At 35.8% G+C, this 18603-nt stretch overlaps 1 protein-coding gene across 1 annotated transcript; it reads left to right on the top strand.

Moving 5' to 3' along the window:
• The first annotated feature begins 1616 nt into the window (after nucleotides 1–1616).
• LOC145094841 (uncharacterized) lies at nucleotides 1617–6069 on the top strand. Its single transcript, XM_079032855.1, has 4 exons — nucleotides 1617–1774; nucleotides 1888–1965; nucleotides 4837–4943; nucleotides 5543–6069. Exons 3-4 carry the CDS (start codon nucleotides 4869–4871, stop codon nucleotides 5825–5827), a joined length of 360 nt encoding a protein of 119 aa, XP_078888981.1. The 5' UTR covers nucleotides 1617–1774; nucleotides 1888–1965; nucleotides 4837–4868; the 3' UTR covers nucleotides 5828–6069.
• Nucleotides 6070–18603: the final 12534 nt, after the last annotated feature.

Raw genomic sequence — 18603 nt, 5'->3', positions numbered from 1 at the left:
ATCATGGATTTTCTTAGGCTCAATCAACGAGATAATCACGACATAGTGATACTCATCTTGAATAAGTTTTACCGATCTGGTCTGGAAATCAACAATAGGATTTCCAATGACTTGGTTAGGTGGATGATCTTTGGTGTAAATGTGAAGACAAGGGGTGATGTAATGGGTTATGAGCATTCTAACACACCTAAGTGTACATGCAACCCTAGAAAACCTTGGATCTATATTTGTCTAAAATACACACAAAAAATGATTTCCAAGGTTCATAATCCTATATAGCATACATGGGGAACTTTAAACACAAAAGATGGCTAGAATAACATACCTTGTAGTTGATTTGATTCCTTGAAAACCTTGAAAGCCTAGCACCCCAAGTGTGATGCCTCAAATGTTTCACACAACACCAAATGCTTTGGAAAAACTTTGAGAGAATATGTAACACTTGTAAAATCGGCTTGCCCTCTTCTTTTTCTTAGTGTAGCCGATTTTGGATGACAACATGTTCCTTATATAGATTGTCACATCTAGGGTTACACCATGTAAACCCTGATGTGACATGACTCTTCATTTCCATGACCCATGGGTTTGTAACTCCCATGGAGCATCCATGGGGCATCCTATGGGTTTTAACCGAACTTGATAATCCATGGAGCATTAGCCCACTATACAAGTTATGGATGATTTACATAATCAACATATATATTTAATTAGTCATCTTTTGATCATTTAATTAATTCCAAATTAATTCTTGATCAATACTAATTAAACAAAACTATTAATATATTAGAACTTATAATATATTAATAAACCATAAGTGTTATTTCTATCATTTTATTTTATCCGAATGCATAATGCCATGCAACCCAAATGGACCATGTCGGGTCGAGTCAAGTACATACCAGGAATAGTTATGGACTTAGACAACTTATCCAACAGTCTGCCACTTGGATAAGTCTAATAACTATAACTGCAACACTACTACAAAATGAGTCTAATACAACCTTTTAGATGCAACCTTTTAACAATAGTTGCATTTGATTTTAAATAAGATCTTGTCCAACAAAAAGGTTGCATTAAAAGATTTATTGCAACCTTTTTTTATAAAATTTGCAAGTTATATTAAAAATTGTAACTTTTTTTAAAAAAAGTTGCAAATTATATTTAACACTGTAACTTTTTTCTAAAAGGTTACAAATTTTGTTAAAAATTTCAGCTTTTATTACAAAGGTTGTATTGTTAAAACATGAATGCAATTTTTAGGGTAAAGGTCCATGTTTTATAATTTTGAAATCTAAATTATAAAATAAAATAAACAAAATTTAATTAAAACACTTCTATATATAATTTAAATATAATATCCAAGATATTAATTATTATTATCAAATAAACTTCAAATTTTCTTTAAATATATTTATCGTACATTTATTTTCAAAAAATTTGATTTACATATCTTATCTAATTTCATTTTCCCTCTCAATAAATAACCTTTTATTTCAATTCCCACTAATTTTTTTTTTTATTTCCCTGTAACTAAATCATACAATATAATTTCCAATATTTGACTTTTCAACTAAAAGCACGCTATACCCAATTACATCTGATATTTCAATCGACGTCATACTCCTCTCAACCCTGAGAATCAGGCAATCACTCCCATTGAAGGTAGTAGGCTCACAGTGCCATTCATTGGTATTGTTCATCTCGTTTCCAAAGTTTCGATTCACACCATTGAAGGCTCCAAGACTTAGTTATCTTCGTACCTTTTCTATTCAAGGCAAGCGATAATAGCTAATTGAAATTTCATTTAACCTAATCGATTCCAAGCTATTTCGTCTCTCCGATTTGAGTTGCTAAATAGTTTCTCTACTCTCGGTTAATCTTCCACAGGTGCCAGGAGGCGGAATACCCTCATCTAATTGTCAATTTCATCAAAGCTTCTTGCTTAAGTCTGTCTACCCAAACCAGGTATGACCCTGTACCTTTTTTTTTCTCAAATTACTCTTCTACTTGATATAATTTAGTAGATTTTTGCTTCAGAGCATAGCTAATTGATTCAAAGTTGTTTGTTTGATGATTTACCATGCGTATACATGTTAAACATGATCATATTTGAAAGAAAGGTACATACAGAACATATGATATTTATTTACCTTGATTTATAATATAAAAATACCAAACAACCCCTACACAAATTTGCAAAAATAATCCCCGCTTTCAAGTTATAAGTACTAAACAGCCCCTCCATAAATCAATACCAAACACCATAATACTAAAATAGGGAGTAGAACATTATAGCATATATGGGACTTATACCCAAGTGAAACTATGAAGTTCTTGAGTTCGGTTAGAATTTGTATCTGTAGAAGGCTTTCAGCAGAAGATTCCTCCCAAAGACATAAAAAAGGAGAGTTTTTCGGTTAGACAAATAAGAATAAACTTATAAGTTGATCATGTAGTATTTCGATTAAATATCTTGTGAAAAAATTTGAACCAAATCAAGAGCATATGGGATGATATCACCAACATAAGCAATTAACACAGAGATTGTGTTTAACAGTTGAACCTAAAATGAGAAACAACATAAAACATGAGAAGTAATCAAAAAGTTAGAAATATAATTTTTATATAATATAATATTATATATTACAGAAAAGTATGAATGATTTTTACCTTGGAATCAAACTCCAGAACATCCTTAATCAATTAAAAAAATAGTTTCCAATAGCCTGGGAGATGTTGCGAAAAGGAAGCATCTTCAATATGGAAATATAAAGACAGATTTGAGTATTATTAAATTATGACTAGCATATTATAAGTCCAACACATTTATTTTATTTTCAACCTCTTAAACCCAAAATATGCTCACGGACATGTTCGTAAAAGTCAAATTACAACAGATTTGACTATTTTGCCCCTACATATTTTTTTTATAATAAGCCACATTTTTGTTGTATTAACATTTTTTTCTGCATTATATGCATTGTACTTTATAAATTTTTTACTTTTAACTATTTTTTCATAAGAATGTATACATTTTTTCTATGCCTTACTGATTTGCCCCTGAATTTTTTCAGTTTCCTAAAACACCATTCTCATTGTTTTTACTATGTCTTAATTAGGTGTATAAACAAAGACTGTTATAATCGTCTTGACAGCTAATTTTATACGAAAATAGTTGATTTTTACTTGGATTGTATTATAATTGTCTATAATATAGCTTATATTGGTTGTGAGTGTTACAGATTCATGGCTGCAAAAAATGTCATGCTACTTAGGCAACTTGATTTGTCGCATAAATTTATTTTCATGAAGGTCCCCAATGAAACATAAATTTTTTTACAAGTTGTCTAGACCGGACTTAGTTTATAAAAAAATCATCATAGAAGCACAAAAAGGACCTTTATCCAGAATTGACATTATTCATAATAAAACAAATACACACATAGACACTTCAGATAACAAATTTCTGATTAATTTAAACAAATTACAATTCTGTCGAATCACAATAATTACCAAATCCAAAGATTTTACCGGTTCTTCCAATAAAATAAAAAAAATATGATTCGACTATTTTCATATTTGCATATGTGTTGTAATAAAATACACATATTGCAACAAATTTGACTGTTTTACCCCTCTCATAAAATTTGCCTTATAATAAGTCATATTTATGCATTTTATCTTTCTTTTTTTCTGAATTTTTTAAACATAAATGGAATTAAACAATGCAACGTTAGAGAATATGCATAATATAGCATTGTACTTTATAAACTTTTGATTTTTAACAATTATAAAGTATAATTTTTACCCCTATGATAGTTATAAAGTTTATAATCTGTTTTTGTAGTGAAATATGATGTCTCATTTACCCCTGTCACTGCTAAAAACGCCGACAATTTTTTTTCCATTTTCAACTTTTTCTTACTGTTGTACTGTTTTTATTATGTTAGATTGCGAAATCAATTTTGCCTAATAGAATTACTGTATTTACCCCTGCTATTGTTGTTGCTTTTGTTTGTGAATTTGTGTAACGCGGCATCATAATTCATATTTAAATGTTATCATTGGATTCACATTGGTTTTTTTTATTGAATTATCTGATAAAAACATAAACTATGTTGCTATTATTGGTTGAAAACGTAAGTATGATGCCATTATGGTATAAAATGAAATTATGATGCTATTATATGATAAAAATAAAAGAAAAATAAAAGCATGATGCTATTTGTAACTGACAATCACACATATACCCATGTATAATCGTCACTCATTAGAGTGTAAATATCTGGTTGTAACAAACTTCATAATAAAAATACCAAAACTGCCCCTCTACATGCAAACCTTTTATTTCACCGAGTCTACCAAAATACCCTCGGATAAATCCATGGCTAAACCTGATGCATAGCAGTGTCATTACATTACGAGTTGTACACTCCATATATATATATATATATATATATATATATATATATATATATATATACTAGTAGGTAACCCATGCAATGCGGCGGCGATTGATTGTTTTGCAGTGGCGATTAGTGTTCTTGCAGCAAACTATTTTAGGATAAAAATAGAAGTATCTGATTAGAATACAAAAGTTGGTGAAACTCCATTAATAATAAATACACATTACTATTTATTGTGTTAACCCATAATAAATATCTTAAAACTTCCAAAAGCCAAACTTGAAACCGTCTGGTCCAAAAAGTTTTGCTTGAATTCGTGACGAAATGGTAATTAATGTCTTCTTTTTGCTTGTGATTTGTGTTTATATTTTCCCACATTTTGATACTTTCTTGTTGATATTTATGTTATCATGTGTATTGAAAAATGAAGATCCAAACAAGGAATTCCCAACTCTAAGTCAAATGTTTGAACGTACACGTAAAAGGACAGATGGGCATGTATATGTCGATACATATGATGACACGGCAAATAAAATTGTAAGTTTGTATTTCAATTTTACAATAATTTTCCCTTTTAATAGTAAACTATGTTTTTAGACGTTAAATTGCAGTTTTTAGACATTAAATTGCAATTTTTTATATGTTAAAATGCAATTTCCTAGATGTTGAAATGCGGTTTTTTAGATGTTAAAATGCAGTTTTTTATTTACACATAAAAACAGTATTTTGATAGCAGATTTTTGGACATCAAATAGTTGTCTTTTACAAAATAAAAAAATTGTTTTTAATGCAGTTTTTTAGATGTTAAAATGCAATTTTTTTAGATGCTAAAATGCAGTTTTTTTTTTATATAAAAGCACTATTTTGATAGCAGATTTTTGGACATCAAATAGCTGTCTTTTACACGAAAAAAAATGTTTTAAGATGCAGTTTTTTTTAGATGTTAAAATGCAGTTTTTTTTTACATAAAACAGTCTTTTGATAGCAGATTTTGGGACATCAAATAGTTGTCTTTTAAACAATAAAAAAATTGTTCTTTTCTGCATTTAAATGCAATTTTTTTTTACAATATAAACAACTTTTTAATGGTAGATGCTTTAGTAAAATTATCCTATTCATTTTTAATAATCTTGTAGGAACAAATGAAGAAGTATGAACTTCTAGAAGATGAAAGTGATGCCATAGATCCTTATATGATTGTTATGAAAAAAGAGAATGATGGATACCGTCAACTTTATGGTAGAGGCGTTACTAATAGATTGATAAAAAAAGTGGGTGGTGGTGATGCATCATACATGATTCCGACGGGACTTATGGAATCATTCAAAGCAAATGAAGTTGAAAGAAATGAGTTGATTGAAATGCGGAAAGAGATTCAAGAGGACCATGAAAAAAAGCAGGTCGAATTAGAATGCAAATAGATATTAAAAAACAGCAAGAAAACCTTGAAGCCATGATGCGAAAGTTAGCGGAACAACAACCTCGAGAAGGCCGATAGTTGCTAATATGATTTATCGTCTATGTTTAAGACACATCTAGAATGTTTTTAATTATTTTTTTGTGATTATAGTTGACAACTTTGTGTTGACTTTGATTTATGGTTGTTATTTTGAATTTAGATATGTCAAAGGAGACCATAAAATTATATAATATATTTATGTTATTATTTTTAAGGTGTAATTTTAGTAGTAATTTATATTTGTAGCAATGTAGTAAACATATGTGGCGTCTATATGATTAGGAAAAAAAATGTCGCATTGAAATTAGAAAAATCACAAAAACAAAGTTGCATTTGACTATAAACAAGGTTGCATTTTTTTTTTCAATTAAAGACATAACAAAGGTTGCATATGCCATATAGAAAGGTTGCAATTCTTTACTAGAAAACATAATTAAGGTTGCATTTGATTATAAAAAAAGTTGCATTTTCGTAACTAAAATAGTTAAAAAAAAGTTGCATCCAAGTGTAAAAAAGTTACAGATGAGTATTAAAAAGGTTGCTTTTGCATAACACACGTTGCAATAAAAAAAGTTGTATTTAAAAAAGATTTGCAACTATCTCAAAAAAGGTTGCATTTTCGAAGAAAAAAGTTGCTTTAGATCTAATGCAACTTTACCTAATGCAACTTTTGGTAAAAGGTTGCTTTAGGCATTATGCAACTTTTACAAGGCCTAATGCAACCTTAGAACTGAGATGATGATGATACGCCATTTAAGATAAGTGATCATATAATCCTTTGCTCTAGATATCAGCCGGACAAATACATGGAACAATGTCTTACTTATTGTCCAGCAGTTTGTTTCCCGATTTCTGATTTGTTTGACATAGAACTAAATTGAACACATCAATTTGGTTTTGACCGGGCCTGTACATAGGTCAAAAGAAAATCATCGAGGGGCCCAGATATCGCTTCTAATCCAAGAAGGAACAAATAAAATTCAACTCGTATGCTTATTCTACTACTAGTTGAATCACAGACAAAAGTATGTTTTATAACATCGAGTTACCAATGCGGTTTTGTACGATCAATGCATAACCAACTCATAGGAAATAAGTCATATCTCTAGGTTTGAAGACTTATATGATGTTACCGTCTCACGATCACTCGAGATAAATTCTATGAAGTGATACCAGTGAGCGTGGGTTGAATCCAATGCTCAGAACTTATTAGCACTCATGAGTGTTGTAGCGATGTCCAACAACTTAGACCTCCGCAACCAACTCATGACAGTCTTGATTCATACCTACTTCCAACATATGACTGAATGTGGAGAATTCGAATAATTTGATATACCAAACATAATTATTCTAGAAGTCAAAACATGCAAAAGATATATAGTAAACGATTGACAAAAGATAGCAACACTTTACTCATAAATAAACACAACTTTTATTCATCATCAAATGTCAATTACACTTTACAAATTTCAAAATTATCTAACTACTAAAACTAATATCATCCTTCAGCCCTATGCTCCGAGCATGCTGGAGATGCTTAACCCTACTCAGTCCCTTCGTGAGGGGATCTGCTGGGTTCTCATCCGATGATACCCTCTTTGCCACGAGGAGTCCTTCTTCTATTCGACGTATGATAAAATGGTATGTTATGTCGATGTGTCTGGATCTCCCATGATCCTATAACATCCCAAAATTCAAGGCCAAAAATTTCATTTTAAGTTTAGAGGTTTATAAAATAACTTCTCAAGACATTGCCAAAATCACATCAATACATAAAACCGTAGTATCATGTCTCAAAAACCATATCATCTGAAAGTATTAAAATATCAGAGTACAATCCCAGAAAACTGTAAGCGGAATCATATGTGCGTTTGTGATGCGCTGCTACACCACCGGCTCCATCCCCTTGGACGAAGAGGTACCTGAAACCAAAACTGAAACTGTAAGAACAAAGCTTAGTGAGTTCCCCCACCATACCACATACCATACCATCTCATAACATACATACTGCCGGGCAATTCTGGGGCGATTGTCCTACCCATGTCAAGCCATTCTGGGGTGCTGACCTACCCATGTCAAGCTATTCTAGGGTGCTGACCTACCCATGTCAAGCCATTCTAGGGTGATGACCTACTCATGCCAAGCCATTTTGGGGTGCTAACATACCCATGTCAAGCCATTCTGGGGTGCTGACCTAACCTCCGGTCTATCTCAACCAAACACGGGGACTATTTCACCCCTACTACTAACACATAATTTCATATCACAATCATGCTGTCAGACATAGTTGGGGTGTCCGACCTACCCATTGGTAACGAACGAATCGGGGACTAGTCCCCTCCAACTGATACTATCTCACATAGCATATCAAACTAGCATAGTCACCTATCAAGCAAACTAGCATACTCACATATCAAGAATCAACAACTAGACAATTATCACAAAGACAATCATCACAACTATTCCTCTACTAGTAGGCCGGCCTTGGTGCATTAGACCCACTTCTATTGGAAGGTAACTCACCTCGATGTCGTGTAGTGTCTGATCTGCCCTCGACGTGAAGGTCGACTCTCCTCGACTCCTCAATCCCTACACTACAATCCTCAAGTCATCAGACAGAACTTGGAACCCTAACAAGGGTCAATACCATAACAGTCAAAGTCAACATCCAGTTGACCTGACTCGCCGATTTGGTCTACCAACTCATCGAGTCCATGTTCCACTTAACCCGATCCAACCCTGAATCCACTCATCGAGTCTAGCAAGAACTCGTCGATCCAACCATCAGGACCATCTTCATCCTACTCGCCGAGTTCTTCCTTGAACTTGGTGAGTTCATCTCGCTCATAAGAACATGTCCAGTCTATGAATCACCGAGTTGTATGAACAACTCGTCGAGTCAGTCTTCAAAGGTTGGGAGATTGCATTGGACTCGCCGAGTCTGTTCACACACTCATCGAGTCCCACGATCCTAAGGTCCTTTTTCATGTCTAAACTTCTACGGGACTTCCCTCCCTAACAACCGGTCCATTCGCAGAACGGATTTGATGGTCATTACACTTCGACTCGCCGAGTCCCAAGAACAACTCGACGAGTCCATCCTTGACCATTACTATACAACCGATTTAAATGGGTCTTAACGCATCAAAACGATATATTTGGCCTCCTAATGTCATCTTTATACGTAAAGTTCCAAATTTGATGCACATGCATGGGATTTTTGGCTCAAAGATCCATAAAAGGTGCTCTACAATGTGCATGGGGCTCTCATGGCTATAGAGTTGGAACCTTTATGCCATGAGACCCTTCCAATGACTCAGATCTAGAAGTAGAACCCCTTGAATCACTTCACAAATCCAAAAATGGCTTAGAAAGCCCTAAATGCATCCAAAATCTAAGACCTAAATATGAACAACCAAAAGGAAGACCAAAACAGGGGGCATTTACCTTGGTTGAGCTGAAGATGGAATAAGATCTCTGGATCTACAAGCCCCAACTCGAATTCCCAAGCTTCTCCCTTCCTTTCAAACTTCACAACCACCCAAAAGCACCAAAAATGGCCTTAGATCACTCAAAGCGGCTAGGGTTTCAATGAGAGGGAACATAATGGACAATGGAGGCTGCAATAAGGCATTTAAATAGGGTGCAAACCCTCAAATTTAGGGTTTTCCTCAAACAGCACCTACTCGCTGAGTCAGTCTACCGACTCGTTGAGTAGGTCATTTAAAATGTCTGTAGATCCCGACTCTACTCGACGAGTTGGGCCTCCAGCTCGTCGAGTCCCAGAGAAAACATAAATATACTTTGAATTAAATGCGTACCAGGAAGCGGGTGCTACAGATCCCTTGGTTCCTTGGCTAAGGCAACTGCACTTTCACTATCACAGAAAATTTCCATTGGCTCCTTTATAGCTGGTACATCTCCAAGGTCTCTAATGAAGTTCTTCAGCCATATCGCCTCCTTTGTTGCCTCGCTTGCTGCTATATACTCTGATTTGCTAATTGAATCAGCCACTGTCTCCTGCTTGGGACTCTTCCAAGTGATTTCCCCTTCGTTTAAAGTAAAGACCCAGCCTGACTGAAAGCGGAAATTATCCCTATCAGTCTGAAAGCTAGCATCACTATACCCTACAACTCTCAAGTCATCACTCCCATCGAGGGTAAGGACTCGATCCTTAGTCCTCCGTAGGTACTTGAGGATATTCTTTACCGCAGTCCAGTGAGCCTTACCAGGGTTCCCCTGATCTCTGTTGACCATGCTTAAGGAAAAGGCCACATCAGAACGAGTGCAGGTCATAGCATACATGATCGAGCCTATTGCAGAAGCATAAGGTACTCGACTCATTTATGCTATCTCACCCTATGTACTCGGGCTCTGAGTTTTACTCAGTCTGGCGTTACTCTAGATGGGTAACTCTCCTTTGTTGGAGTCCTGCATGTTGAACCTCTTGAGCACCTTATCCAAGTTGGTACTCTGACTAAGTCCAATTAGTCTTTTTCTCCGGTCAGAATCCTTATCCCTAGAATATAGGCAGCTTCTCCTAGGTCTTTCATAGAGAAACACTTCCCAAGAAAGGACTTCACTTCCTACAAAGGTTGGGATGTCATTTCCTATGAGTAGTATGCCGTCCACATACAATACCATAAAGCTAACTATACTCCCATTAGCCTTGACATAGACACAAGATTCATCTTCACTCCCCAAAAAGCCAAAATCTTTGACTTTCTCATCGAAGCAAAGATTCCATCTGCGAGGTGCCTGTTTCAATCCATAAAAAGATTTCTCGAGCTTACACACTCTATTAGGGTATTATATACTGACAAAACCCTCTGGTTGACTCATGAAAACATCTTCAGCCAAACTTCCATTAAGGAAGGTGGTTTTGACATCCATTTGCCATATTTCATAATTATGAAATGCAGCGATGGCTAACAGAACCCTAATGGACTTAATCTTTGCTACTGGTGAAAAGGTCTCATCATAATCAACTCTCAGAGTTTGAGAAAAGGCCTTATCCACCAGTCGTGCCTTATAAGTGTGTACATTACCATCCATGTCAATCTTCTTCTTGAAGATCCATTTGCACCCAACTATCTTACGACCTGGTACATTGTCAACCAAGTTCCAAACTTGATTGTCATACGTGGACTGTATCTCGCTGTCCATTGCCTCTTTCCATTTGGGAGATTCGGGTCCTGCCATGGCTTCCACGTAGATGTTAGGTTCATCTAGATTTACCAATGTCTCATCACTGATAAGCGTCTCACCTTCCACAGTAATATGGAAACCATAGTAGTGCTCAGGTGCATTCCTAACCCTTGTGGAACGCCTTAGAGGTACATACTTGTCAATTGGATCAACATGATTTTCCTCCTCAGGTTGAGTGCTAGGGTTTGAAGTTCCTTCAACAGTTGACTCTTGAATTTCTTCAAGGTCAATTTTCCTCCCATTGTTTCCTTGGCTTATGAACTCTCTCTCTCTCGAAAGACACCCCTCCTTGCTACAAAGACCACATTGTCACTAGGTCTGTAGAAGAGGTAACCAAAGGATTTCTGTGGGTAGACGATGAAAATACACCTCTCACTTCGAGGTGTGAGCTTATCATGAGTCTCACGTCTCACGAAAGCCTCGCAACCCCAAATCTTGATGTGGTCTAGTTTAGGAACTTTACCAGTCCACATCTCATGAGGAGTTTTGGCAACTTTCTTTGTAGGGACCAAATTAAGGATATGGGCGACAGTCTCTAGGGCATACCCCCAAAATGAGATTGGTAGTGATGCTCGACTCATCATGGAACGAACCATATCCAACAAGGTTCGATTATGTCTCTCAGCCACACCATTCAACTGTGGTGTCCTGGGAGGTGTCAATTGTGAGATAATTCCACATTCCTTAAGATAGTCGAGGAACTTTGTACTAAGATACTCACCACCATGATCGGATCGAAGCATCGTAATGTTCCTGCCCAATTGATTCTCGACTTCCTGTTTAAACTCTTTAAACCTTTCAAAAGTCTCTTACTTATGCTTAATTAAATAGACATATCCATATTTACTATAATCATCAACAAAAGTCAAATAATAACGATTAGCATCCCTTATGGCATATTTGAAGGGACCACACACATCTGTGTTTACCAGATCCAACAAATCTTCACCCCTAGCACAAGAACCAGTGAAGGGTGACTTTGTCATTTTTCCAAGTAAGCATGATTCATAACTATCATCTAACTTTAGGTCAAATGACTCTAAGACTCCATCCTTTTGGAGTTGGCCTATGCGCTTGTTGCTCACATGTCCAAGACGACAATGCCATAATGATGCTTTATCCAAGTTATTATTACTAGAAGAATCAATACACAACACATTATTTCCTAGATTATCTACAATAGATACAGCTTCATACACACCATCACAAGGTAATGCTTTAAAATAAAGAACATTATTAAAGAAAACATTTATTCCAACTATTTCATTATCAAAAGAAAAGGTAAACCTTGTTTGTACAGAGCATGAAAGGAAATAATATTTCTTGCCATTTCTGGCGAGTGACAACATTTATTCAAATATAAAGTAAACCCACTACTTAGAAACAAAGAATAAACTCAATCTTGGTGACAGGTGAAGCTTTCCTATTCCCCATGATCAAGTTTATCTTTCCATGCTCCACATTCTCACTTTTTCTTAGTCCCTGCAAATCTGAACAAATATGAATACCACAACCGGTATCAAGGACCCAAGAGTTATAATAGGGTGAGTTATTAGATAGAATAGTGTAAATAATTGCATGGTTAGGTTTGACTTTCCCATCCTTCAAATCTTGCTGGTACTTTGGGCAGGTCCACTTCCAATGCGACTTTTCATGGCGATAGAAGCATTCAGCCTCTTTTCGGTCAAAAGAAGGAGTGACGAAACCATTCTTGGTTCCACTTGAATAAGAGCCATCAAGTTTCTTACCCTTGGTACCCTTCAAAGGGCTCTTCCTCTTCTTCCCTCTACCTTTCTCGATTGCCAAGACAGGCGCAGAGTTTGGAGTAGGTGTAGAAGTGGTAACAACTGACTTACCTTTAAGACCTGTTTCTGGTCTTTAGGAGTCCCTGAAGTTTTATGAGTGTGACTTCTTCCTTATTCATGTGGTATGTCATGCACAATTTATCATAACACGAGGGTAAGGAGTGCAAAATAATATCTATTGCTAGCTCCTCGGGGAAGTTCACATTAAGCTTCAGCAAACGATCCACATACCTTTGCATTTTCTGCATGTCACTCGTGACAGAATCTCCATCCTTCATACTGGTTGTTATCATGGAGGAGATTATTTCATACCATTCTTGACGAGCACTCTGATGGTATCTTTCCATCGTATCTTGGTGCATCTCAAAAGAGTAGTAGTCCTCATAAGAGTTCTGGAGTTCAACTATCATGGTGGCTATCATGATGAATGCCACTTTGGTGGAATCTCTTTCATGTGTCTGGAAGTCAGCGATCTCCTGGAGAGTAGCAACGGACTCATCGATCTCCCTTAGCTCCTTATCAAGGAAATATTCCTTGTCCTTGTAGCGAGTCACCATCCTGATCTTCCGGATCCAATCCATAAAGTTGGAACCATCGAAAATGAACCTCCCACATAGGTTCACGAGGGAAAAGGAGCCAGTAGGGTTTGAGCTAGAAGCAGTGTTGTTGGAAGACATCTAAAAAAGAGGAGAACAAGTTTATTTTAGATATAAATATAGTCCTTAATAAAACACCCAAATGTAATATTAAGGCTAGGATCCAATCACAATACATTATAACTAAGAAGAGGGATGCCGTAATCTAAGCAATAACATATTTGAAAGGTAGGTGAATGACGATTCACCAATTTCCACCAAAAACCGAAATATAAATTATTAGGTTTTAATTGGTTCTTATAAATTCCTAGATTATTTAGAGATTCAATGAACTTTTCGAAGGCATGTTTCAATCTCGAGTGTGCCCTCCATGTTTTGTGACTGGGATACCGAGGATCACAAAATGAAGTGTGAAGTAACCATGCAAATTACTTGGTACCCTTAAAGTTTATCACTCAATCGATGTGCCGGTTAACCACACGCGCTCCACCGGCCTATAATAAACCTTAATTCACCGTTTACCTACCTTGTTAAGTCCAAGTTAGTGTGCCGGTTAAGCACACACGCTCAACTAACGACTTAAACAAAGTGTAAAGTGTAACTTGATGGATTAGCATGTTATTCACATTTTCCTAAAGTAACTAAGCTTGGGAATTTAATAAAACATTTATTTACCTTATAATATTCATCATAATTTTAATGAGAATTTTATAAGTCCTTGTCCTACCCGTTCGACTATCGACCCTCCACCGATCAAGGAAGCGGTGGGTGAGAGTGGACACCCATTAAGCTGCCATTTTATAAGCAGCAACCTTATAACCCCCTTATAGACCAGCTTCATGAATGAGACCTACTAATGGTAAGACAACTTGCTCTTATACATACACACACACACACACATATATATATATATATATATATATTATTAACTTACAATATTATAAAGTATAAGGGTTGATTTTTAACATTTAAAACTCTAGGAGTTGGAACTAAAGTTTATTAAGATAACTTTACATGTTCCAAAACTTGAGGGCAAGTTTTATAACTTAACAAAACTCTTCAACTCATAACTTATGAGTTATTAAAATGAAGACTCTTCATTTTTGTAACTTATGTGTTCTTTTAATGGGTTTAAAACAAAGAGACTTTTGGTTATCCGTAAATTGAGGACAAGTTATGGACTCCATTAAAACACATAAAGATCATGAATTAAGCATTAATCAAGTAATTCCTATGTTCTATCAAGAACTCATCAGAACATGAATATTCATATCAAAATTTCAAGAACATATGAACACATATATGTTGGATTAGTGTCTAAGGCTGTAACTATATTTGGTAAGTACTTGACCCGATTGTGTATGGTCCTTTTGGGTTTATAGAGAGAAGAGATATTATTATTAATGTATTATAAGAATAATATGTTAAAGGAATAATAATATTATTTGATTAATATAAGTCATAAATTAATTAGGAATTAATTTGGTGACTTGAAGAGATTAATTGAAGAAAGGGGTATAAACTGTCAAACGTGTGATAGTTGTATTTTGAGCAAAGAAACCTTATGGATATAGGGTGGACGATTTTAGGGATGTGGATCACCTAGAAATCGTCCAAGGCCTTATCTAGAAGGGATATTGGATTGCTTTGAGGCTAAGTTATCCAATAGGGTTTTAGGGGGAAACCCTAGGAGCTCATAGTATAAATAGCCCCTTGGGGTTGTGGAAATTGACACACTTGTTATTGGAGTAACCCTAGAGCCGATTTCCCTCTCCCTTACCTTTCTCAAATCACCTCCTTGCTAGTTGGTGTTTGTAAGCCATTAGAGGAGTGACAATTGTGACTCTAATCTCCAAGAAGAAGAAGGTTTCAAGCAAGTAACTCAAGGTATAATTCTAGATTTGTTTTCATGTCTTTTAATTGTTAGTTTACATTATATCTAGCCATGAAAGTCTTGGATATATTGCATGTTCAATTAGAGAAACTGTAACGACCAAAACGGGATGTTACAGAAACCTAGATGCAAGCTATAAGGTTGTATGTGCACATAGGAAGGATCTTATGTCTAAAACCCATCAGTGGTATCAGAGCCATGATTGGTTTCAATTGAATGTGATGCTTAACTCTTTTACTTGCTGAAAATCGTTGTTCTTCACCTCTGTCCGACCCAACTCGGCGAGTCAGTGTCTAGACTCGGTGAGTTGGCACTACTCGGCGAGTCCAAAGCTTCACTCGGCGAGTCCCAGCGTCAGACAAAGGATAATTCGGGATTTTATTGTTGTTTTGTCTTGGATTGATACCTAAATCGTTTTATTATGTAAAAATCCGAATTTTAACCTAATTTAATGATTACCCTTGACATAACAATAGATAATTTCAAATCTTTTGAATATAAATTATCTATATGATGAATATGGCCTATTTAAGATTATTTGGTAATTATCTAATGAATAAAATTGAATTAGGTCAAATATAGATAATTATGAAATTAATTGTTTAATTTGAATTATTTTTTATTTGATCCCTATTGTTTTGAAAAGTTCAATTTTTATCCCGAAGTTTTGAAATTTGAATTTGGTGATTAATAGTTTAATTTAGAAGAATTTAAATTTCAACCCCTAGAATTTTACAAGTTTAAAATTCAACCCTATACTATTATATTATTAAAAACTTAATAAATATTTAAGTAAAATTAAAATGCTAGTCTTACCATTAGTAGGCCTCATTCACGAAGCCGGTCTATAAGGTGGGTATAAGGTTGTTGCCTATAAAATGGCGCTTAATGGGTGTACACTCACACCCACCGCTTCCTTGACTGGTGGAGGGTCGTTAGCCGAATGGGTAGGATAGGGCAACTCTCTCTCCTCATTAATAAGTATAATGAATCTATAAAGTAACTAAACTATTTTATAAAATTCCCAATCTTATTTACTTTAGGAAAAGTGAATTGATGCAATCCCATGAAATTTCACTTTGCACCCTAGCTAAGAAGTTAGTGGAGCATGTGTCGTTTACCAGCACACTAATTGGTTCTAAGCAAAGGTGACAAGGGTGATTCATTGTTTATCATAGTTCGATGGAGCGTGTATAGTTTATCGGCACATTGAATGGGTGATTGTGACAATGAAGGCATTGTGTAGATTTGCATGGTTATTCACACCCGCTTTGTGATCCTCGGTATCCCAGTCACAAACTAGAGGGGCATATCGAGATTTAAACATGCCATTGAAAAGTTTAATGAATCTCAAAGAAAAATCTAGGAATTCTCAATAAAAACTTAAGGTTATGTTTTAAGGTGAAGAATTAGTGAATCGTCATTCACTTACCTCCAAATTATTTGCATGTTGGATTACGGCATCCCTTTTTCTAATATGTAAATAATGTTGTTGGTTCCTAGCCCTAATTTTTCATTTTGGGTGTTTAATTAGGGATCCAATTCTAATCAAACTTTGTCCTTTCTTATTGTAGATGTCGAATGGAAACAACGTTGCTGCTAACTCATTCACGTTAATGAGTCTTTGCCAAAAGGTGACCTTTGATGGTACAAACTTTAGCGAATGGATAAGATACATTCACACCATTGCACGCTACGAGGACAAAGAGTATGTCCTCGACGGAAATCTCGAGAAGGTTAACCCGGAAATCGCTACTCGCGAAGAGATGGCTGTCTTTGAGACACACGAACGTGATGCAACGAAAGTCCATTGCATCATGATAGCCACTATGAACCAAGAATTCCAAAAGTCCTATGAGGACATGTATCCCTATGAAATGCATCAAGACTTGATGGAGAGGTACCACCAAAGCATGAGGCAAGAGCGCTATGAGATCATCACCAACATGATCACTGCCAAGATGGGAAGTGGAGAATCGTTAACCGTGCACTTGAAAAAGATGCAAAGATATGTTGATCGTCTTCGCAAGTTAAATGTTAACTTTGGGGAGGATTTGGCCATCGACATTGTTCTTCACTCCTTGCCTTCATGCTACAACCAATTTAGGATGACCTACCACATGAACAAGGAAGAGGTCTCCCTAAGAAAACTTCAAGGACTCCTTAGGACTGCTGAGAGCAACCTAAAGGACAAGTCTGTTGCACCAACTCCCGTACCAACCGCTGCTCCTGTTTTGGCTATAGGGCAGGGAAGGGGAAAGAAGAGGAAAGCTCCGTCAAAGAGCCACCGCAAGGGAAAGTCCCAAGATGGTTCTTCTTCTAGTGCGACCAAGGTTGATCCTGCTAAGCCCAACCCTAACCCAAAGGAGGCAGAGTGCCATCATTACCACAAAATAGGGCATTGGAAGAGATGCTGCCCGGAATATCTACAAGCCATCAAGGATGGAAAGATCAAGCCATATTTTGCAGGTATATACACAATTAAATCTAATAATTCGTCTCATACTATTTCTTGGGTCCTTGATATAGGATGTGGTTATCACATTTGTTCTGATTTGCAGGGACTAAGAAGAGATAGAGATGTGGAGCAAGGAAGAATAAATCTAATCATGGGAAACAGAAGATCGTCACCTGTCATCAAGATTGGAGTGTATTCTTTAGTGTTTAGTAATGGATTAGTTTTAGATTTATATAATTGTTGCTACTCGCCAGATATAGCAAGAAACATCATTTCATTTCATGGTTTTTTTAGACAAGGATTTAGATATTCGTTTAATAATATGAGTGGTTCTATTTATGCTTATCTAAATGGTGTTTTATACTTTGAAGCAATGACTTGTAATGGAATTTGTGAAACTGTTATGGTTGTAGATAAGCTAGGAAATGATGTGTTGTGTATGGATTCTTCCAATAGTGTGGATAAAGCATCTTTGTGGCATTATCGTCTTGGACATGTCAACAAGAAACGCATAGCCCAACTCCAAAAGGATGGAGTGTTGGAGTCATTCGACCTTAGGGAAGATGACATGTGCGAATCTTGTTTACTTGGAAAGATGACCAAGTCACCCTTCACTGGCACTTGTGAGATGGGTGAGGGTTTATTGGATCTCGTACATACCGATGTATGTGGGCCATTTAGATCCACCACAAAGGATGGAAACCGCTTCTACGTGAGTTTCACCGATGATTATAGTAGATATGGGTATATTTACTTAATCAAGCACAAGTCTGAAAC

The sequence above is a fragment of the Lactuca serriola genome, chromosome 3 (genome assembly GCF_051521515.1).
Source record: "Lactuca serriola cultivar US96UC23 chromosome 3, Lser_US96UC23_V15, whole genome shotgun sequence".
Lineage (NCBI taxonomy): Eukaryota > Viridiplantae > Streptophyta > Magnoliopsida > Asterales > Asteraceae > Lactuca > Lactuca serriola.
This window is presented reverse-complemented; position numbering and strand designations above follow the sequence as displayed.

Excerpts from the sequence above, each read along its gene's own strand:
- LOC145094841 (XM_079032855.1), top strand. The coding sequence starts at position 4,869 with ATGTTTGAACGTACACGTAAAAGGACAGATGGGCATGTATATGTCGAT. Across the intron at positions 4,944-5,542 it reads ATGACACGGCAAATAAAATT|GAACAAATGAAGAAGTATGA; the intron begins GTAAGTTTGTAT and ends ATAATCTTGTAG.